This window comes from Phyllostomus discolor, chromosome 7, assembly GCF_004126475.2.
Source record: "Phyllostomus discolor isolate MPI-MPIP mPhyDis1 chromosome 7, mPhyDis1.pri.v3, whole genome shotgun sequence".
Classification (NCBI taxonomy): Eukaryota; Metazoa; Chordata; class Mammalia; order Chiroptera; family Phyllostomidae; genus Phyllostomus; species Phyllostomus discolor.
The window spans coordinates 70,734,183-70,757,891 of record NC_040909.2 but is presented as its reverse complement, the minus strand read 5'-3'; the positions used below and the strand labels follow the sequence as shown (position 1 = coordinate 70,757,891).

The 23,709-nt window shown below is 35.2% G+C and overlaps 1 protein-coding gene across 1 annotated transcript in view; it reads left to right on the top strand.

Annotated features, from left to right (window-relative positions):
* LOC114501716 (suppression of tumorigenicity 18 protein) overlaps positions 1-23,709 on the top strand; it is a 156,444-nt gene that overhangs the window by 33,255 nt on the left and 99,480 nt on the right. The window contains exons 6-7 of the mRNA XM_028518443.2: positions 5,682-5,736; positions 7,795-7,825. Coding sequence (XP_028374244.1) covers positions 5,682-5,736; positions 7,795-7,825 — 86 coding nt within the window. The remainder of the gene's footprint in view (positions 1-5,681; positions 5,737-7,794; positions 7,826-23,709) is intronic.

The following is a 23,709-nucleotide window of genomic DNA, read 5'->3' as shown; positions in this document are numbered from 1 at the left end:
AAAGGTAGGCATTATGCAACTCTTTGGCTTTCTACACAGAGTTTGAAGACAATACAATAGGAGACAGATAGGAATGGAAAGTAAAACCAGGGACTGTGTGCTCTAAATAAAAGATTCAGAATTTTTTAATTTTACTTAGGACAAAAGATTCAGAAAATTATATACATGTCTTCACTAATTATACAAAAATCCTGTTTGTATTAGTTTAGACTTTTCAAATGTATATTTTCTGAATTATTCTTCTTGAGTAATTAATAAATGAATGAAAAGAAATCCAGAAAAGTAAAAAGAGGATAAAAACAGAGGGAAAACATTCTTAAACAGTATTCCTCTCAATGTCAACTATTGTTTTAGAATCATACTTCATTTTCCTCATCTTGCCCCTGTATAACAGGGAAATATCTTTTGTTGTCATTTTGGACTGATCCAAAGCTATGTTTAAACAAAATAATGCCAGAATTATCAAAAGAAAGGGCACTCAGTGTAAGATTCTTTGTTCTTCAACCTAGCCAAATTTTATACCAAAGTACTGGCATCATCTTGTTGATTCATTTGGGAGTTTTTGGCCTTTCTCAACTTCCTGAGTTGCCTTGTTATTTGTTTTTTTAAAAATGGATCTTTGTGAGGAAAGCACCTACTGAGACTTAAGGGCTCTTCATAGGGAAGACCCCGGGATCTCCAGGACTGAAATGACATCACACAAGACTAATATGACACAACACACAAACCATGTTCCAAAGTAACAGGACAGGAATACAAGAAATTCTTGTTAAAAGTGGAAATTATTGCAAGTTGAATATATATAAAGGACTTTCACATTTAAAGTAACTTCCTGTGTGAGACTATATATACTCAGACAGTGTTAAGATTAATTGTATAAGAATTTTGAGAGAGTGTCCTCAAAACCTTATGATCACCATGGTTTTCTCTATTCAGATTAAGAAACATAAGACTACTTATAAATAAGGAGTGAGATGTCTGTGTCTAGAGTTCTGTTCAAGGAGAAACAAAACTTAAACATCACCAAATGATTTGTTTTATTCAGTTCTTAAGTGATTAAGTAAAGCATAGGAAACACATTCAATAATACTGTGATAACTATGTATAGTACAGTTGGGGTACTGGAAATATCGAGGGGAACATTATGTAAAGTATTTGATTGTCTAGCCACTAAGCTGTACAACTCAAACTAATACAAAATAAAATTGAGAGAAAAATCAGTAAATAAATTGGAGCAGAAAATTAATGTGTGTGTGTATGTATATGGTCTGTCCAAAGGTATCCAGCCATGTAATATGAAAAATAGAAATATTTACTGAACAAGATACAAGATACAATAAACATTGTACATAGGACAATGATACCTCAGTCCCCTTCAAAGTAGGTACCTTGGGACCTCGCACTGTTCTCCCAATCTCCATCAGCTGCCCCATGGTATTTTCCTGAATCTCATCATTGGTCTGAAATCTCTTCCCTTTCAAAGGTGATTTTAATTTTGGGAAAAGCCAGAAGTCACAGGTTACAAAATCTGTGCTGTAGGGGGTCTGAGTCATCTGGGTGATTTGATGTTTCATCACAAAACTCTGCACGAGACATGATGCATGAGTGGGTGCGTTGTTGTGATGAAGCTGCCAATCACTACTTGCCTATAGCTGCAGGCTTCTGAATTATCCTAACAATTTCCATGGAGGAAATACTCAAGTTTAATGCAAAACCTGATGCAGATTCATTGCTCTATTCACTTAGTCACTTTGAATACAATGGCCACACAGTACACATGCTCACTCAATGGTGCCTACTGCTCCCACAGACTAGTACAGTGAAATCATCATTGTTCATGCATGTACATTCCAGTCCACTCTCCTTGGCTGCCAGGTTACATCATAGTCATGCAAATGATTCTCATTATATATTAACAATGCTGGATTTTTTTTTCAGAAAGACCTTGTGTAAATACTTACTTGGATTTTCTTACTATTAAGTTAAAATAGGATTATGGGTAAAAGCTAAAATTAAAGTGAACTAAATCTCTTCATACACCAGTAATTTACTCATGTGAATAAAAGTAAAATTGAGTTTATGAGTTCTGTGCCCTTCTTCTTGAATCTCTCCATCCCACAAACTGGTAATTCCAGGACTCCCTCGTCAGCACAAAGGAAAGCACCAGATCTGTGCATTGGGGTGTTGTGGACAGGAGACCAAGTAATGGTCCCTGATGTAAGAACTAGTAAGCAAAGATGGTCAAGTACAAGTAACTAAGAAATTACTGTGTGTACTTCTCTATAGGTTTATAGGTATATAAGATGTTAAATGAGAACTTTCCAAATTCAACCAAGCAGTTACATTTTATTTTATGGTCATTTTTCTTTTTCATTGCCGATCTACTTATTTCCACTGTTTGTTCTTGCATGACTTTCCTCCAAGTTTTGCTCTTTTGCCCTCTTATTTTATAATACCTCTTGTTATTTCTCCTCCTATTGACTCCTCTCCCTAGAGAACTGGGGAATAAAGTTTTCTTCATGCTCTATTATGAACTAGATCATAAGAAAGAACATACCTGTGCTATAAGTTAAATAAATTTTTTTTTAAAAAGTAGGTTCAGATCAGGAAAAATGAGAATGGCAAAGCCTACCTTTAGTATTCTTACTGTATTGAGAAGCAGACTGCAAAGCCAGCAGGAACCATTATAGATATCTCAGAAAATATCTTATCTTGTTCCCCCATAAACAATGGAATGAGACAGATAAAGGTCCTAAGAAATTGAGAGATGGACAGCTTTTTAGAAAATCATATCTCTATTTTGGAAAAGTTGCTCACTAAATTTTATAAAATAAATTGCATCCTTGCCAATAAATTTGGGTCTTAAGTAGTAAAGATGATCAAGCTTCCTTTTGCAGTGGAAGGGATGAACAATGTTCCCCATGGGAAATGTCATTTTTAAGATTTCAGCACATGTTATTTAAGTCAATGTCCTGAATCATACCATAGTCACATGCCTCTTCTATAACTCTGAGAGGATATGAAAGGATGGTGGTCATCACTACACCCCTGGTCTCAGCACATGCACTGAGGTACAAATCTCTTTCTACCTTTAATCAACCACTACCCAAATGAGTTACCCACTGAATATGAGGTATGATTTTACAAAAGTAATTCTATTCATTGGAATTTTATTCAGGTTCATGAGAAAAGTTCAAATGAAGAACACTTAGAAACTTCTAATCCCATTCAAAGTTTTAGAGAACAAAAACATATTTTCAAATTGAGGTTTATAAGGAGAGTTGAGCCATTTCATAAATGTTATAAACTTCTATCCCCCATAAGGAAAGCACATGTGCTTTAGGTTTCTGATATTTCTATTCCATGACAAAGTATGAGATGTGATTAGACACTGATTTTCATATTTTTATTATTCTTCAGGTATGAGGGGAAGAAAGAAGGTGAAATAGACAGGCTATATATTATGGCGCTGGTCCACTTTGTCCCTACAACTTGACCCATACATTAAATCTGAAAACTTACTTTAATAAATGAATAAATTATAATATTTATATAGGACATATATCCTATACCAACAAGAGGGCAGTGGCTCCTCAAATACAATTATAAACTAGCATTCCAAGTACAATCAAGCAGAGGTCCATGAATATTTATAATCCCTTCCAATGACTTTAATGGGGAGGTGGTTGCATGGGTAATGACAGACCAGTCAGGTCCTTGGATAGTTGAATTGCAAAATAGAACTAGTCTTAAAGCTGTTACAAAGAAGATTACTTTTAAGTAGGTTTCAGAAACTTCTATTTGTGCCTGCTGGTACTCTCTGCAGTCTGTGCTTTGTTTTTTGGGAAAGAAGCTCATGAAGTTCAACCTTCACTTGCCTTTTGGGGAGAATTTTCAGAGTGGCTGGGAAGAGCTAATAGCACCTGTGTGACAGGATAGCATTAAACTTGAGGTGACTTAATGCTCACCCACAGGAGTAGCTTCATCAGAAATGTGGAAAGTTTCATCATTTTAACCCTCTTGCTTCTGATTTCTCTTAATCAAGTTACTCATTTAGCACATGGAGAGGAGTCTGCATGAGTTCAGCCACTTTATATGCATCAGAGATATTTACAGAGAAGGAGGATTTCACAATGCAGTGCTCACCATCCTGAGTAAACCAAGCCATTTTAATCCCAGGCAGTGTCACATCTGTCATAAATTCATGTGGTTTCAAGAGAAGAAAAATCTACAGGAAAAATTCACTTCTATTTTATTGTTGTTTTCTCTTATGTAATTTAAAATAGTTATAACAATGAGCTATTTTATTTAGACTAAAGCAACTGCTGTTCAGCAAAAGCAACAAACACTATCTGTTTTCTAATTTAAAAAAATAGTTGTATGATTGGTGTGGTGTTTGTTATGAAATAATGACAAAAGAGTGCTGGTGGTTTTAATAGTTTTAGCTTAGGAGAGCTGTCGTTAATTTTGTCTGTAGTGTTGCAGGTGAAAAAATGCACAATGGATAAATAGTCTATATTGGTTTAACTGAACATAATATATAGTATGTTCTGGAGTTGTTTGTCTCAATAGACTATAGTAATCAAAAGTAATGAACCTATTATGTGCAAGACCTTGGAGAGCGTCAAATGGCAGTAAAAGTGTGGTGCATAAAAGGTTTATTAAAGGAAATTAAAGTCCATCATTGCCACACCTGCTCCCCTATTATAAGTCTATGGCAGGTCAGTGCCTTCAATCACAACTCAGCCTCAGAGAGCAGAGATGTGTCTCCCATTACCATTACAGTCACATGGCTTCCATGCTAAAGTCAGGATTTAAGGATGGTAGCCACAGAAAGCACCTTCTGCCTGCATCGGATTTTCAACCAGCAAAGCAACTTCTTTCTATTTCAGAAACCTTTCTGATAATGTGTAAAAGTGAATTAAACTAAGAAATTATTAGAAGAGTCTAGTGAAGTAGATGAATGCACTCAGGTCAGGATCTGTCTCCATATGGACAAAAAGAGCAGGCTTCTAAAGTTTTTGCATCCCTTTAATAATGTATTTAATTATATTTAAAATATTTAGTGATGGTGTTTTAGCATATTTTCTGACACACACAATTCTCAAATTTCACCTTTCTTATAGATTTATTCCAGAATTCTTATAGTAAATGTATGTTATTATTGATGATCAACATTTCTAATGGTATTTTGAAACAGGAGCATTTCAGGGGTTTGCCTTCATGTTGCTTTTTTACTCAGGGAATTATTTTTCCTGCTTTGGTAAGAAATATGTATCAGAAAAGGTCCAGAAATACAAAGGAATTAGGTTTTAGTAAATTAGTCTGAAAACTTTTGCTTTGGCATTTGAAATTTTGTCTCCTTCACAACCACTGTTAATGAGACAATCATTTTTTTTCCTGATTTGTAATGCCAGAAGTATTTGAATCACTAATAAACACTTAAAGACATCTGCCATACTTGTCACTGCTTCCTCTGGTTATAGCATCTATAAAAGTATTTCCAAAACTCGTGGAGTGTGAGGTCACTCAGAGTTCTGCCCCTATGGAGTTAGAGCACTATTCAACAGCATGGAAGTTTACTCTGTTTTTCATAATGACTTTAAGAACCTCTAATGACATGTTTTCATATTTTGGTCAATGTCAAAGGAATGACCTCAGGACTTGTGCTCATGTTGCAGATGGATGCAGAGGCTGAAGATAAAATGCTGCATACCCGCTCTAAAGGAACGAAGGGTGAGTTAGCAAGTGAGTTCCAGAACACCATGCCCACCATACCATGAAATATGGGTGTTCCCATGCTCAGGCCCTGGTGTTCACTCAGAATGATTGCCACTTCTGCAGGGCTTATTTTTGGAAATCAAGCTAGAACTTTTAATCATGGTATTGAGAGGCAACATATTATGACCCAGAAGTTAACAGACTCCAAAATCTCCAAATGATATATAATGCTAATTTTTACAAAATGCAAGTGTGAGTGGACTTGACATCATGCAAAATAACATAAGGGTTACTGAGGTAAGACTGCTCCATAGAAACCTTCAAATTATTTAAGTGACCCATAATGGCCAAGGCAAAAGACCACATTGTCAGTTTATTGCCAAGGCAGTTTTTGATTTTTAGGTTATCTGGTTTAGTGGTTCCCAATCTAAACTTAGTTCAAGTAAAATGATGCTTTTTTTTTTACTGTTCCTGCTGGGAATTTCCAGCAGCTCTGCAAAGAAATGTTTGAAAGGTTTAACTTACTGGTAATCCTTCTCTTTTTGTAATCAACAGATGGTAATGTAATATTGAAATATAAACAGGCCCTTGATGATATAAACACCTGGAAGACAAGATTGACTGGCAATAATACACCTTAAGGAAAATAACTTTTAACATAATTAGCTATGTTTTTGTGATCCTTAATTCCAAATGGGAAACTATAGACTCACCATGGCCTCTGAAAATACTCTGGGTAGCAGTTCCTCGCCCTACTCTTTTCACATCGGCTTTGCTGAGAAGGGCTGAGTCAAGTAGCAATTGTACAATACTTTGGGAATATTTTGAGATTTATAGTTGAAAGTGGTTAATTAAATGGAATGCTTTCATTAGCTATGTTTATATTTGTAGACAAAACAAATAATTCCAGCTTGAGTAAAGTTCAGAATCCCAAAATTTTTAATAAATTCCAGGGTGATTTTTTTAAATTAAAATGTAATTGTGGTCATCACTGGCCATGATAAACAAAGTGTAGAATAATACTATATGAGATATTGGGCTTTACTAAATAGAAATTTTGCACGGTATTGTTTTCCCATTTTAGTTTAAGTTATTTTTTTAAAGTAACTGTATCATATAGTCTAATATTTGGAATGCAGTATTTAAAAACATAAAGTTTTTATGCACCAAACTTCTCAATAGAATACAAGTTAGGAAAAAGTTTCTATAATTATTTAGGATAAACTCATATCTTCCATAAATATCAGTGTTTTAGGGACTGTACTTGGATTATTTCAATCTCTTGTTTAGATTCCTAGAAGCTACTCTAGCCTACTTTTAAATTGTGGCAGTTTTAATTTAGAATTTTTTGGACTTCAAATTTTTTGAGCACATACATATACACTCTTAAATAGAGCCAAAATGTTCTTCAAGAAATGAAACAACTGTTTCTCATGTTGAATGAGTAATCTTTAAAACCACCTGTCGTCTCTCTCAATATGCTGTTGTCCTTGGGTATTTATAAACATGAACTTCTTCAGTTACCATCATTTCAGTAAGAAATATCAAAGCTCTTTGTTTTTATAAATTTCTTACTTTTAAAGTGATGTTGATATCAACATAGCTAAAGCTTATTCACCTCTTTCCTTATGTATGGAAATTTATTAAACAAATCCTGAGACATTTATTAGTAAATCTGCTAGTTTTATTTATATACTTGTTTAATGTTGAGATCTAAATAGAATACTTTTTGAAAATTTTTATGAACAAAAAAGTGGGTTAAATTGATTTAAAAAATAATTCAAGTCCTTCGTTCCCCTTTGAATGTATCTCTAAAGACAGATATTTGGAAAGTACAATCCATGACGTCAAGTTCCCAGGGTCACCTTGGGCACTAAACCTAGAATCATTTGTTCTGGGACCTATTCATTTGCGCTCTTGTCTCCAAAGAACCAGACCCATAAAAGATGAATCTACCAGGTAGGAAATTATGTGTGGGTTATGCTAATCATCTATTGGTCATTATCTCTAGGTAGGTAAAGGTTTCAGTTTTCAAATACACAATAATTTTCTTTCTTTCTTTTTTTTTAATAGTGCCAATAAACTCTCTAATCCAGGAGCTCAGGTAAGATTTGTCCTACATTAATTTTTGTAATATTGATTTGCTTTAATTATTAGAATGTCTTGTATTCAGAGTCACCAATGAGCTTGTTTCATGTAGTCTTTGTCTATACACCAATGAGGTGGTGAAAAAGAAAAGCTATTGATAATTGATCCAAAACAATTCAAGCTACTATTGTGATAACAGAACCCAGCAACATTTTGCTATAATCTGAGTAATTTTCCACTTTTTTCCATAAAGTATGTGCTGCCTCTGTGAACACACCTCACCTGCGTTTTGTTTTTGTACTGACAGTAAGTGAAGAACTAAGCTATTATTTGTGAACTTATGATTTTAAATAATACTCAAATAATTCTATCAGGTGAGCATGATTTTTTAAATGTAGGCATTTGAAGATAATATCACTGATAGGTATTGGGATAGACCCAAGCATTTTCACCTTAGATACTGTAAATACACCTCAGGTAATATTCTGAAAAGTCCAACTTAATAGGTTTTGCAGAATACACTACAATTAGATTTTCCTTCACAGAGGTAAATTTTTTAAAGTGCATATTTAAAAATAAAATCATGCTGACGATGAATTTTCCGTATTAGTGATATTTTTAGCAAAATTATGTCAGGAGGAAGATAAGTATCTAGTCTCTTCTCTATTTACTATTGTAATCCCAGAAAGTCCCACACCCACTAACTAAAATGACAATGGTCTGTATGTGCTCCTCAGGGAAATGTTTTAAAGCTGAAGGATGTATAACCATGTCCGATACACATTGAAATTTATAGTGTGTGCATTAACAATTGACATAGTTATTTTCTAGGCAACTGTGCTCTGTGATGTTCTGAAGCAAGACATTATTTACTTCCGTGTCCTATGATTCATCCTGTCAGTTTTGTTTCACCTGTTTAGCAGAACACGTATCTATCAGAATTGAGTACAAGCTTTCATGCTGATGCTCTTATCCGTGGAAATATTTTAGTAGGAAATCCATGGCCCTGCCTCCATAATCAATTTCATCATTGGGAATTTTGCATTTTAAACTATTCAATAACAGCAGAACATATAGTATACCCCAGATTGAGACAGGATTAAAAGATTGAATTGTTGGGCTCACTTCAGTTCTTGCTTTTAAAATCTGTTCTCATTTAAAATTCCTATCTGTTTGGAGACTTTATGTCCCCTATAGAATGATCAAAAGAAGGTTAAATTATTAAAGGCTCAAAATGGGTGAGATGTTTGCCATTGCAAGGAATGGTTTCCTCATGGTCTGCAACAGAAACAGGGTACCCAGGGACTCTGACCCTCTCACCTGCTGAAGTGATTGTGGTTTTAGTCGGAGTTTTTCTTTGTAGGGAATCAAACAGAGGGGAAGGGGAAGGCCCTTTGAGTGATGTGTCTTGTAAAATAACTTGGAAAAGAAAATAGAATATTGAATGAATGATTGTGTGCTTTGGCCTGGGGAGAAATATGCAATTCATAGAGGAAAAAGTAAAGAATTAGCAGAGAGAAGCAACTAAGTGGGAAACACATGTTTAAGAAGTTTCCTGGACAAATAGAAATTATTATTTACTTTATTAGCATTAATAAAACTAATTTTTATTGAGGTTTTATCATATGCCAGACACTCTTGAGCATTGTATATCACTCTCATTTAACCTTCACAATAACATTATAAGGAAAAAATATGTGAGAGTTCCAATTTTCAGATGAAGAAAGTGAAACTAAATAGCTTACATAAATAGCCCAAGGTTCCACCACTGGTGAAACTATCAGTTTCACCACTGATAGTTCACCACTATCCAGATTTCTGACTCAAAGTCCAGCTTCTCAATCACCAAGCTATGTTTTCTGTCATGCACAATGAATAATAACTGCCTAGAATATAAATTTAAAAAATGCTTTTTTATTTTTATATTTTGTTTATGCAGCTACAATTGTTCTTGGTTTTTCTCTCCTTCCACACCTCCATCCAGCCCTCCTTTCTCCCCTCCCCAAGTGAGTCCTCATATTATTGTCTGTGTCCATGAGTCATACATAGATGTTCTTTGGTTAATCACTTCGCCATCTTTGATCCCCCCCACTCTTCTGCAATGGCTGTCAGTCTGTTTTATATATCTAAGCTTCTGTTACTATTTTGTTCAACATATAAGTGAGATTGGGTGGTATTTTTCTCTCACTGTCTGACTTAACTCACTTAGCATAATTTTCTTCAGGTCCATCCATGCTGTTGCAAAATGTAAGAATTTTTCTTTTTTACTGCTATGTAGTATTCCATTGTGTAAATGTACCAAAGGTTTTCTATCCACTGATTTCTTGATGGACACTGAGTCTGTTTCCAAATCTTAGCTATTGTAAATAGTGCTGCTATAAATATAGGGGTGTATATATATATTGTATTGGTGTTTTAGAATCCTTTGGGCATATTTCCAGAAGTGGAATCACTGGATCAAAAGAAAGTTCTGTTTTTAATTTTTTAAGGATACTCCATATTGTTTTCCACAGTGGCTGTACCAGAATGCATTCCCACCAACAGTGCACTACGGTTTCCTTTTCTCCACATCCTTGCCAACATATTGTTTATTGATTTATTGATGGTAGCCATTCTGACACGTGTAAGGTGATAGCTCATTGAGGTTTTAATTTGCATTTCTCTGATGGTTAATGATGTTCAGCATTTTTTTATATGTCTATGGGCCCTCTACATGTCATCTTTGGAGAAGTGTCTATTCAAGTCTTTTTCCCATTGGGTTGGTTGTCTGCCTGACATTGAGTTGCATTACTTCTTTGTATATTTTGAAGATTAAACCCTTATCAGATATATCATTGGTGAAAATGTTCTTCCATAAATTAGGTTTCCTATTCATCACGTTGATGGTTTCTTTAGCTTTGCAGACTTTTAATTTGATGTAGTCCCATTTGTTTATTTTCTCCTTTGTTTCCAATGCCTTAGGAGATACATCAGCAAAAATATTGCTATGTTACATATCTGAGATTTGACTACCTGTGTTTTCTTCTAGGATTATTATTGTTTCACAACTTACATTTAAGTACTTTATACATTTTAAGTTTATTCTTGTGTATGGTGTGAGCTGGTTCTCTAGTTTCATGTTTTTGTATGTGCCAGTCCAGTTTTCCCAACATGTACTGAAGAGACTGTCTTTGCTCCACTGTATGCACTTGCCACCTTTGTCAAATATCAGTTCATCATACAGGCATGGATGTATTCCTGGGCTCTCTGTTCTGTTCCACTGATCTATATATCTGTTCTTATGCCAGTACCAGGCTGTTTTTATTACAGTGGCCATAGAGTATAGTTCAATATCAGAATTTGTGATACACCCAGTTTTATTCTTCTTTTGCAAGATTGCTGAGGCTATTAGGGTCTTTTTAGGTTCCATATAAATTTTTGGAATATTTATTCTAGTTCTGTGAAATATTCCATTGGTATTTTAATAGGAATGGCTTTGAATGTATATAGATTGCTTTGGGTAGAATGGACATTTTAATCATGTTAATTCTTCCAATCCATGAACAATGTATATACTTCCACTTACTTGTATCTTCCTCAACTTCTTTCTTCAGTGGCCTATAGTTTTCTGAATATAGGTCTTTTACCTCCTTGACTGAATTTATTCTTAGGTACCTTATCGTTTTTTGTTGTTGCACTAGTAAATGGCATTGATTTCTTAGTTTCTATTTTTAAAAATAAAAATAAAATAAAAAATAAAATGTTGTTCATTGTTCATTTCCTCAGCAGGTGGGTTTTAAAATTATGGTATGTTTTTCAAAGCTTAGTTTTCTGACATTCAAACAAAAATATTTTTAATTAAAAATAGTAATGTGCCCTGGCTGGCATGGCTCAGTGGATTGAGCACTGCACTGTGGAACAATGGGTCGCCAGTTCAATTCCCAGTCAGAGTACACGCCTGGGTTGCAGGCCAGGTCCTCAAGTACAGTGTGTGCCAGAGGCAACCACACATTGATGTTTCTCTCTCTCTCTCTCTCCCTCCCCCTCTCTCTACAAATAAATAAATAAATATTTAAAATATAAAAATAAAAATAGTGATGCTTCTTGTTCTTCTGATTACCTAAAAATTATTTTTTATCAGTTCTTTAGTTTTACCTAATTTTTCATTAGACCAACTCAGAAAGCTAGTGATAATTGCTGGGAAAATTTATAAACAAAATTAATTCACCTATTTTTCTTTAATAAGAATCAGTTTATAAAAATTATTGATTATTATTAAATTAATAATTGCTTATTTTCAACAGAATGATTTTGCTTACGCTCAGTAGGTCCCAAGTTGTTTCTTAAATGTTTAAATTGACCCAGATAGAGACCCTATTTATCATTTATGCATTAATAAATCTTTTTTAAGTTCTAATTTTATATGTAAGGTTATATTTTCAATGTTTTTAATTTTGTACAACTTCATTTGCTATGATTACTCCTCCAATTTTTTCTTCAGATTTGTTGTGATCTAAAACCCAGAATTTGTTTTGTGCCTGAAATTTGACTATCTTAGTCAATGTGGTATATTTTCCTCATATAAAAGTTATGGCTATTTTGTAAAGAACATTGGCAACTTTATTTCATTTTCTTTTTATAATGCATTGGGCATGTTATTGCTTCTAGAGATACCACTTACAAAAATACTAACCCAAAAGAAGCTGATTTAAATATACTCTATATTGTTCATGACACTAATAAAAATCAATACTGACATTCTAATCTTATTATTATACTCTATGTCAGCTACTATCATCACCATTAAAAAAGCAATTTATAACCACAACCCACCTTTAATCATAATCTTTATTAGCATTTCCAGTCTTCCCCCAACACAGTTCAGGTTAGGGCTGGTATTGAAAAGGCTCCCTTGACTCTTTCTGAATTAAGCCATTGTACTGTCTTTTGTCTTTTCTTTCATTTTTATTATTCTTAATCTGATCCTCATGTTATTGCAACCACTAATGTTGGTAATTGTCTCATGCATTGGATAAGTGTTTTTACCCAAGTTCAGCCCCTTTGTTCTAATTAGAAAATATAGTCTAGCTTCTGAAATGGCTTTCCTATGTGACTACTTAGAAACAAAAATAAATTCAGTGCTCTTACATATATTAAAGTCAAATCACTACTGTTTTACCATGGTCTTACTGCTGCTTACCCAGTTGTCAGTTTAAGTTTTATAATGACATTTTAAATTTATTGATCATTTCTCACTTTATTTTATATAATTTATCTCTTTATTTAAAACCTTATCATCTAGCATTTTCTTATGTTTTAAAATAAGAATCTGTAATCAAGAAGCTATAAATTTAATAGCAATATTTGAAAATATTAATAGCCTTTAGATGGATTTTTTTATCTTATTTTATTTACTACAGTCTTTATACCAGTTAAATATTTCACTTAATACTGGCAATTTTTGCTTCTTAATCCCTTCACCTTCTTCACTCACACTTCCAAGCTCCCCTCATCTGGCAACAATCAAATTATTCTTTTTATCTATGAGTTTGTTTCTGTTTTGTTTGTTCATTTATTTTGTTTTTTAGATTCCACTAATAAGTGAAATTTCCCTTTCCCTATCTGACATGTTTCACTTAGCATAATTCTCTCTAGGTCCATCCATGTTGTCACAAATGACAAGATTTCATTCTTTTTTATGGTTGAGTAATATCCCATTAAGTATATGTACCACATCTTCCTTGTTCATTTGTCTATTGATGGATGCCTACGTAGCTTGCATATCTTGGCTATTGTAAATAATGCTGCAGTGAACATTGAAATGCATATATCTTTTTGAATTACTATTTTGGGTTCTTCTGATATATACCCAGAAGCGGAATTGCTGGGTCATAAGGTATGCTGGGTCATAAGGTACTTCTATTTTTAATTTTTTGAGGAAACTCCATACTGTTTTCCATAATGACTGCACCAGTCTGCAGTTCCACCAACAGTGCATGAGGGTTCCCTTTTAGTCAAATCCTGGTAATATCTGTTGTTTGTTGATTTATAAATGATAGTCATTCTGACAGGTGTGAGATGCTATTGCAATGTGGTTTTAATTTTCATTTCTCTGATGATTAGTGACATTGAGCATCTTTTCATATGTCTATTGGCCTTCTATATGTCTCTTTGGAGAAGTTTCTATTAAGTTCCTTTGCCTATTTTTTTTTATTTTAATTTTTAAAAAGGTTTAAATGATTGTGCCAGTTGGTTTTCTTTTTATTTGTGGAATTTGTTGGGATGACACTGGTTAACAAAATTAAACAGGTTTCAGGTGCACAATTCTACAATATATCATCTGTACACTGCATTGTATGTTCACTACGCCAAATCAAGTGTCCATCCACCAGCATTTATCCCCCATTTACACTCCTCCACATCCACCCTACACCCTTCCTTCAGCAATCCTTATACTGTTGTCCTTCTCTATGAGTTTTTTTTTCTCCTTTTTTCCTGGATTGTTTGTTTTTTGGTGTTAAGCTGTATGAGTTTTTTATATATTTGGGATATTAGCCCCTTATTGAATGTATCACTGGCAAACATCTCCCATTCAGCAGGTTTTCTTTTTGTTTTGTTGATTTCTTTCACTATGCAAACTTTTTAAAGTGATGTAGTCCCATTTGTTTATTTCTCTTTTGTTTTTCTTGCTTGAGGAGACATATCCAAAAACATATAACTTGGAGCAATGTCAGACAGTTTATTACCACTTTTCCTCTAGAAGTTTTATAATTTCGAATTTTACATTTAAATCTTTAATCCATTTTGAGTTTATTCTTGGTTATGGTGTAAGAAAGTGATCCAGCTTCATTCTTTTGCATGTGTCTGTTTAGTTTTTCCAACACCATTTTTTGACCTGACTATCTTTACCCTATTGTATGTTCTTGCCTCATTTGTCATACATTAATTGACCATATATGCATGAGTTTATTTCTGGGCCTTCTTTTCCATTGACTATGTGTCTGTTTTTATATCTGTACCATGTGACTTTGACTACTATTGCCTTGTAATATAGTGTGATATCCTCCAACATGATACCTGTTGTTCTTTCTGAAGATTACTTTTGGCTCTTTGGGGTGTTTTATGTTTCCTTATAAATATAAATTTTAGGATTATTTGTCCTAGTACTGTGAAAAAGGCATTGGTATTTTGATAAGGATTCATTAAATTTGTAGATTGCTTTCAGTAGTTAGGACATTCTAACAATTTTAATTCTTTTTATCCATGAGCATAATATATATTTCCATTTATTTGTGTATTCAAGAATTTCTTTTGTCAGTGTCTTATAGTTCAGTGTCTATTTAGGTCCTTTGCCCATTTTTTAAATTGGAGTGTTTACCTTTGTGTTCAGTCATATGACTTCCTTATATATTTTGGAGATCAAACTCTTGTCTGAGGTATCATTGGCTGATATATTTTCCCATATGGTGGGTTCTCTTTTCATTGTGATGTTGGTTTCTTTAACTGTACAGGAACTCTTTAATTTGATGTAGTCCCATTTGTTTATTTTTTCTTTATTTCCCTTGCCCTAGGAGATATATTGACAATAATATTGCTCCATGAGATATCTGAAATTTTACTGCCTATGTTTTCTTCTAGGACATTATGGTGCCACAATTTATATTTAAGTCTTTTATCCATCTTGAGTTTATCCTGTTGTATGGTGTAAGCTGGTGGTCTAGTTTCATTTTTTTTTTTGCAGGTACTTGTCCAGATATCCCAACACCATTTATCTAAGATGCTATTTTTACTCCATTCTATGCTGCTGCCCCCTTTGTCAAATATTAATTGATGATAAAGACATGGGTTTATTTCTGAGTTCTTTATTGTGTTCCATTGATCTATGCATCTGTTCTCATACCAGTATCAGACTGTTTTAATTGTACTGGCCTTCTAGTATAGTTTGATATCAGGTATTGTGATCCCTCCTACTTTGTTCTTCTTTCTCAAGATTGCTGAGGCTATTCAAGGTCATTTTTCATTTCATATAAATATTTGAAATATTTGTTCTAGATCTGTAAAATATGCCATTGATAGTTTAATAGGGATTGCATTGAATCTATAGATTGGTTTGGGTAGTATGCATATTTTGATGATGTCAGTTCTTCCAATCTATGCACATGGTATATGCTTCCATTTTTTGTGTCTTCCTTAATTTCTTTCTTCAGTGTTCTGTAATTTGCTGGCACAGGTCTCTTGCCTTCTTGGTTAAGTTTATCCTTAGTTACTTTATTTTTCTTGTTGCTATAATAAGTGGGACTTTTTTCCTAGTTTCTATTTCTAATATTTCATTGTTGGTGTACAAAGATGCCTTAAATTTCTGAATATTGACTTTGTGTCCCACTGGTTTGACAAATTCACTTATTAGGTCAAGTAGTTTTTTTGGTGGAGACTATAGGTTTTCTATGAACACTATCATATCATCTGCAAATACTGACAGTTTTACTTCCTACTTCCCAATTTGGATGCCTTTAATTTATTCTTCTTGTTGGATCACTGTGGCTAGAACTTCCAATACTATGTTGAATAAAAGTGGTGAAAGTGGACAACCTTGTATTGTTCCTAATCTTAAGGGGAAAACCTTTTCTTTTTCCTTGTTGAGTATGATGTTGGCTGTAGGTTTCTTATATGGCCTTTATCATATTAAGGGATGCTCCCTCTATTCCCACCTTATTGAATGTTTTATCATAAATGGGTGCTGGACTTTCCCAAATGCTTTTTCAGCATGTATTGATATTATCGTGTTATTTTTATCTTTTATTTCTTTATATGGTACATTATGTTTATTGATTTATGAATGTTGTACCATCCTTGCATCCCTGGGATGAATCCCACTTGATCATGGTATCTAATCTCTTTAATATATTGCTGGATCTGGATTGCCAATATTTTGTTGAGGATTTTAGCATCTATGTTCATCAGCAATATTGGCCTGAAGTTTGCCTTCTTTGTTGTGTCTTTACCTGGTTTTGGGGTTAGGATGACACTAGCTTCATAAAAAGAGTTTGGGAGTCTTCCATCTTATTGGAATTTTTGGAATTGTCTGAGAAGTATGGGAGTTCGTTTTACTTTAAGTGTTTGGTGAAATTCACCTGTGAAGCCATCCATTCCAGGGCTTTTGTGTACCTATATTTTTTCGATTACTGCTTCAATTTCACTAGTTGTTATGAGTGTATTCAGGCTTTCTGCTTCTTCTTGATTCAGTTTTGGAAGGTTGTATGTCTCTAGAAATTTCACGCAGATTTTTCAATTTCTTGGCATATAGTTGTTCACAGTAATTTCTTACAATCTTGTATATTTCTGTGGTATTGGTTGTGACTTCTTTTTCATTTCTGAATTTATTTATTTGGATCCTCTCTCTTTTTTTCTTGATGAGTCTGGTTAGAGGCTTGTCAACTTTGTTTATCATTTCAAAGAACCAGCTCCTGGGTTTATTGAACCTTTTATTTATTTTTTATTCTTTATATCATTTGATTCTGCCCTGATCTTGATATTGTCCTTCCTTCTACTTGCTCTGGGTTTTGTTGTTGTTCTTCTAGTTCTTGTAGGTGTAGGGTTAGGTGGTTTATTTCAGATTTTCCTATATCTTTAGGTAGGCGTGTATTGCTATGAATTCCCTCTCAGCACTGCCTTCACTGTGTCCCATTGGTTTGGAGCTGTTGTGTGTTCATGTTCACTTGTTTCCAAATACTTTTTGATTTCTTCTTTGATCTCATTGTTAGCCCATTCATTACTTAATAACATGTTATTTAGTCTCCATGTATTGAATGTTTTTGAGATTTTTCCTTGTGGTTAGTTTCTAGTTTCAAGCCATTGTAACCCAAGAAAATACTTAATGATGATTTCAATTTTTTTGAGTTGCTAAGGCTTTTTTTGTATCCTACCATGTGTCCTACCTTTGAAAATGTTTCTGTGCATTTGAAAAGAATGTACATTTTGTTTCTTTGGGGTGGAAGGTTCTGTAAATATCAGTTAAGTCTGTTTGATCTAGAGCAGGGGTATCCAATATTTGGTGTCTCTGTACCATACTGGAAGAAGAGGAGTTGTTTTGGGTTACATATTAAATACATTGTGATACATTAAATATATTATGACATGTAATCATAAAAAAATCTCATCATATTTTAAGTAAATTCATGATTTTGTGTTGGGCTGCATTCACTTCTATCCTGGGCTGCATGCAGTTCATGGGCCATGGGTTGGATACCCCTGAAATGTTGTTCAGTGCCACAATATCCTTGCTGATTCTTTGCTTGGAAAATCTGTCCATTGTTGACAATGGGGTATTAAAATCCCCTATGATGAGTGTATTTCTGTCAATATCTTTTTTGAAGTCCTCCAAGATTTTCTTTATACAGGGTCCAGCAGAAGTAATGCCTGCTGAGTGTGGTTGGTAGGGTAATGTGTGTATAATAACTTATAGTTTTAATTTAAACATTTCACCTAAATTGTCATATGGTATGCTTGAGTGTGATATTTTTATATTACAGAATTCTATACTTATGATTTTGTAATACACACTTTTGTAATAAAGAGGGGCATTATTTGTGCTGGGCCATGTCTATTTAGGTGCTCCTATGTTGGGTTCATATATGTTTACAAGGGTTATATCTTCTTGATCGACTATTCTCTTAGGTATTGAGTAGTGACCTAGTTTGTCCCTTTTTATGGCCTTTCTTATGAAGTCTATTTTGTCTAATATAAGTATTGCTACCCCAGCTTTTTTTCTCATGTCTGTTTGCTTGGAATATTTTTTAACTATCCCTTTACTTTTAGTCTATGTAGATCTTTTGTTCTGAAGTTGGTCTCTTATAGACAGGTGGGTCTTATTTTATTATCCATTCAGCTAGCCTATATCTTTGGTTGGAACATTAAACCATTTACACTAGGTTATTAGTGATAGGAACTTATTCATTGCCATTTTTTTCTTTTGTGCCTGTGTTCCTCTCTCTCTTTTTCTTAATCTTCTTAAAGCAGTCCCTTTAACATCTCTTGCAGTGCTGGTTTGGTAGGGATGTACTCTTTCAGCCTTTTTTGTCTGGGAAGTTCTTTATTTTCCTTCCATTTTAAATGAGTAGTCTTGATAGAGTAGCTGGATAGAGTAGTGTTGGTTGCAGGACTTGGTTTTTCATTACTTGGAATACCTCTTGCCATTCACTCCTGGCTTTTAGTGTTTCTGTGGAGAAATCAGCTGATAGCCAGATCAGAGCTCCCTTGTATGTCATCAGCTGTTTCTACCTTGCTGCCTTTAAGATTTACTCTTTGTCTTTAAATTTTGGCATTTTAATTATGATGTGTCTTGGAGTGGACCTCTTTGGCTTCATCTTGATTCAGACCCTCTCTGCTTCCTGGACATCTGTGGTTCTTCCCTCATCAAGTTAGGTAAGTTTTCTGTTACTTTTTTAAACAGGTTTTCTATCACTTGCTCTCATCTTCTCCTTCTGGTATCCCCATGACATGAATATTATTACATTTAAAGTTGTCCTGCTTGTCCCTTAAACTATCTTTGCTCTTTTTAAGTCCTTTTTTCATTTTGTTGGTGTGTCTGAGAGTTTCTTCTACCTTGTCCTCCAGCTCACTGATTTGATCCTCTGCTTCATTTAATCTGATTTTAATTCCTAGTGTATAGTTCATTTCAGGTATTGCATTCTTCATTTTCCCTTGCTTCTTATTGATAGCTTTTGTGTCCTTCTTCATGATGTTGTAGTTCCCAGTAAGTACCTTATAGCTTCCATAGAGTTCCTTGTAGTTCTCATTGAGTTCCTTGAGCATCCTTGTAACCACTATTTTGAATTGAATGTCTGATAGACTGTTCCCTCAATTTCACTTAACATTCTTTTTTAAAAAAAGATTTTATTTATTTATTTTTTAGAGAGGGAAGGGAGGGAGAAAGAGAGAGAGAAACATCAATGTGTGATTGCTGGGGGCTGTGGCCTGCAACCCAGGTATGTGCCCTGACTGGGAATCGAACCTGCAATACTTTGGTTCACAGCCCGCACTCAATCCACTGAGCTACACGAGCCAGGGCTCACTTAACATTCTTTCTGAGGATTCCTCCATTCTTTTTGATTGGGGGTTGTTTCCTTGTCTCCCAGTTTTAAGTAACTCTTCTTGTGTGTGTCTGCATATTGGATTGATTTGCTTTGACTCTTTGTCTTCATGGTAATATCTTCTGTGGTAGGAGACCTGGGGGACTCAGTGTTGCAGTCTCATTGATCTCCATAACTTGATGCTCTTGGGATGCCCTTTATGCAGTTTATGTGGTATTTCTTGTTGTAATTGGGTTTTGGTTGATGTTGGGTCATTCTTTGTTGGGTTCTTCCCTCTGATTGACTGATTGAGAGTCACACTGCCTACCATGTCTTATATGCTGTTGTACAGGTGCTACCAGAATAAAACAAAACAAACCAGGAAACAAAAGTCACATCTGCAGCTATCACCTCACCCACAACCACACTATGAACAGCAAATAAGCAAATATTAATAAAGTTGTAAGGAGATTATGACTATTATAAGAAAGGAAAGATTAATATGAGATGACTAATTGAAAGACAAGTGATTTTGAGAGGGTAGAGGGTAGAGAAATAATAAAAGTAGGAGATAGAAACAAGGTGAAAGAAAATAGGATAACATTGTAATTTTTTAAAGATTTTATTTTTTATTTTTAGAGAGGGAAGGGGGAAGAGAGAGAGAGAGAGAGAGAGAGAGAGAGAGAGAGAGAGAGAGAGAAACATCAATACATCAATGTCTGGTTGCTGGGGGCCATGGCCTGCAGCCTAGGCATGTGTCCTGACTAGGAATCCAACCTGTGATGTGTGGTTTACAGCCCACACTCAATCCACTGAGCTATGCCAGCCAGGGCTGGATTACATTGTAATTTTTCAAAGAGAGGTAGAAGAAGGTGAAATGGAGTAAGTAAAGTGAAGAGTATAGTATGAGATTTTTAAGAAATTTTAACAGTAAAAAAATTAGGAACCAAATTAGAGAAAATGATGCACCTGAGCAATATCAACAAATGAGCAAAGATTAATACCAGTGGAATGGGAATAAGAAGGAAAAAAGAAAGTTTATGAGATGTCTAGAGGAAAGAATAGTGATTTTGAGAGGAAAGAGGAAAAAGAAATACTAATAGTGAGGTATGAAAACTAAGCTAAGGAAAGGAAAAACTAAAATTGGTGACAAAAAAAGAAAGGGTAGGAGAAAGGCAAATGGAATAAAAGAGGGGAATTGTAAAATCTGAGATTTGAAATACAAAAATAGTGATGGTCTAGAAATAAAATTGGAGAAATGCAAAAAATACCACCATATCAACAACCAATGAACAAAAATTGGTAAAGGTAGAGAGAGAATAAGGGTATTTTAACAGTGTAGAAAAATGTGAGGTGACTAAACACAAGAAAAATGGTTTTAGGAGGCTGGAGAGAGGAGAAATAGTAAGAGTGCAGAATAGAAATAAGTTGTAGACAGAGAAAAAAATTAAAACAAAAATAAGAAGAGAAAGGAAGAAAGTAAAATGGAATAACAGAAGGGAAGAGCAAAATATGAGGTTTGAAATAAACTAAAATAAAAAATCTAATGAAATAATAGGCACAAACTTGAAGACAAATGAACATTAAAAAGCTATGCAGGAGAGAAAATAACACAAATCATGGAGAAGGTGATGGTGAAATTCATCTCTGTAGAATCCAGAGTTTACCATTGTCTTCTTTTTCTGGATCTGCCCTTGGTAAGGTCAGAGAGTGTCCTAGTCTGGCCCTAGGCAGTCTTTTTGAGATACAAATAATCCACAGTCTGTGGCTGTCTCCTTCAGATCTGTCTGGTCCCCACTGTTCTGCCCCACTGGCTTTCCATTAGCTCAGGGCCCAGGAGCAGGTCATTAAGACCCAAGAAGACTGCCAGTACCTTATCCACCTATCCCCAGATGGGGCCTCTGGTGTGATTAGGAGGGTGGAACCCTAGATCATCCCCCCAGGGGTGGGTGTGCTATTCAGTTTTCAGGGAAGATGATAGGAGTGTTTCCCTGACCCCTCACCACATGTCTAGGTCTGTTGCAGATCCTTCTAACAATGTATGGTTTCTGGCGAATTAGCTGTCCATTTCCACTGAGGGGCCAATCTATTTAAAGGGGCAGCTCTTTCCCGCTTGATGCAGACAGCAGCTCTGTCTAAGCACGGAAGCTGGGTGTACAGCCCCCTCACTGCAGCACCAAGCCCTCGGGGCCTGTTCTCCACATGCTCTCCTTTCTCAAAAAGCACAAAGTCTCTCTCGGTCAAGGCTGGTCACAGCCTGCCAGAGCCTCTGACAGTTTTAAATAAAGCTTCCCTCTCTCTTTTTTTTTAATTTAATTTATTTTTATTTTTTTTATTTTAATCATTGTTCAAGTACAGTTTTCTCCCTTTGACTCCCATTCCAGCCCACCCATCCAACCCTCCCCACTTCCATCCCATTACCACCCTCCCCCTAGTTTTTGTCCATGTGTCCTTTAAATTTGTTCCTGTAAACCCTTCCCATTCTCCCCTGAAATTCCCTCTTCTCTCCCCTCTGGTCACTGTCAGCCTGTCCTCTATTTCAGTGTCTTTGGTTATATTTTGCTTGTTTCTTTGTTTTGTTGTTTAGGTTCCTGTTAAAGGTGAGATCATATTGTATTTGTCTTTCACTGCCTGGCTTGTTTTGCTTAGCATAATGCTTTCCAGCTCCATCCAAGCTTCTCTCTGGATTGCTGCCCAGATGGCACTGTGATATGATACAATACTATAGTATCAATGATAGTATAACAGTGATACTATAACACAGGGTGGGGGTGGGGTATCCTCACACTTCCTCCAGTAATTCTCAGCCTCTGGGTGGGCCTGCTCCTATCACACTATTTTGTTAAGCAGCACTGCTCTGGCTGTCTCTTTCTCCATCCCCAGAGCTCACGTCTCCTGAGATGAACTGTAGCTTCCCTAGATTCTGTCCCACTCGTGGGTCCTGTGGCAACTGGGGTCAGGGAGGCTATAGTCCCTTCCACAGTAAATGCTGCATTCTCCAAATCCTGATTCCTGACAGTGGTGGGGTGCACAGCCCTACCAGGGTGGAGGGCACAGAGACATATCTGGTCACTGAGGTGCAGGCACTCTGGAGGCTTCTTCCCAAGGAGGATACTTTAAATTCCTCAAAATGGCTCCCACCCCCAATCTGCACCAGCAGAAGTGCTGGGTTGGGCAGTAGCAGTGGCAGCTGCTCCACTAGGAGAGCCAGGGTGCCTGCTCCCTAGTGCCCTGCAGGTATTCAGGCTCTTGCCCACTCATGCACATGCCCCACACTTGTCCACGTACACCACACTCACTCACACATACTCTCACTTACTCTCAGCTGGATTTTTGAGTGGATTGCTCTGTGGTTTAGCTGCAAGACTGGCCCATCTCTGGGAACAAGTGGATGGATTGAGCCACTCTATAGCCATCTTGGATCTCCTCTTGGTCTAGGGCTTTTGTTTGGTAAGAGTTTTTTGACTACTAATAAATTTCTTTAGTGGTTATTTTTCTGTCCGTATTTTTAATTTCTTCCTGATTCAGCCTTGGAAGAGTGTTCGTTTCTAGGAATTTCTCCGTTTATTTTAGGTTGTTTAATTTGTTGGCATATAATTGTTCCTTATATTCTTTTGTATTTCTGTGGAGTTGGTTGTCACTTCTGTTTCACTTTTTATTGTATATATTCATGCCCTCTCTCTTTTCTATATGATAAGTACGACTAAAGGTTTATCAATTTTCTTTATTTTTTTTTAAATGAGCTTATAGTTTCAATGATCTTTTCTATTTTTTAGACTCTTTCATTTAGTTCTGTTATGTTTATTTCCTTCCTTCTACTCATTTAGGTCTCTGTTTTTCATTTTGTAGTTCT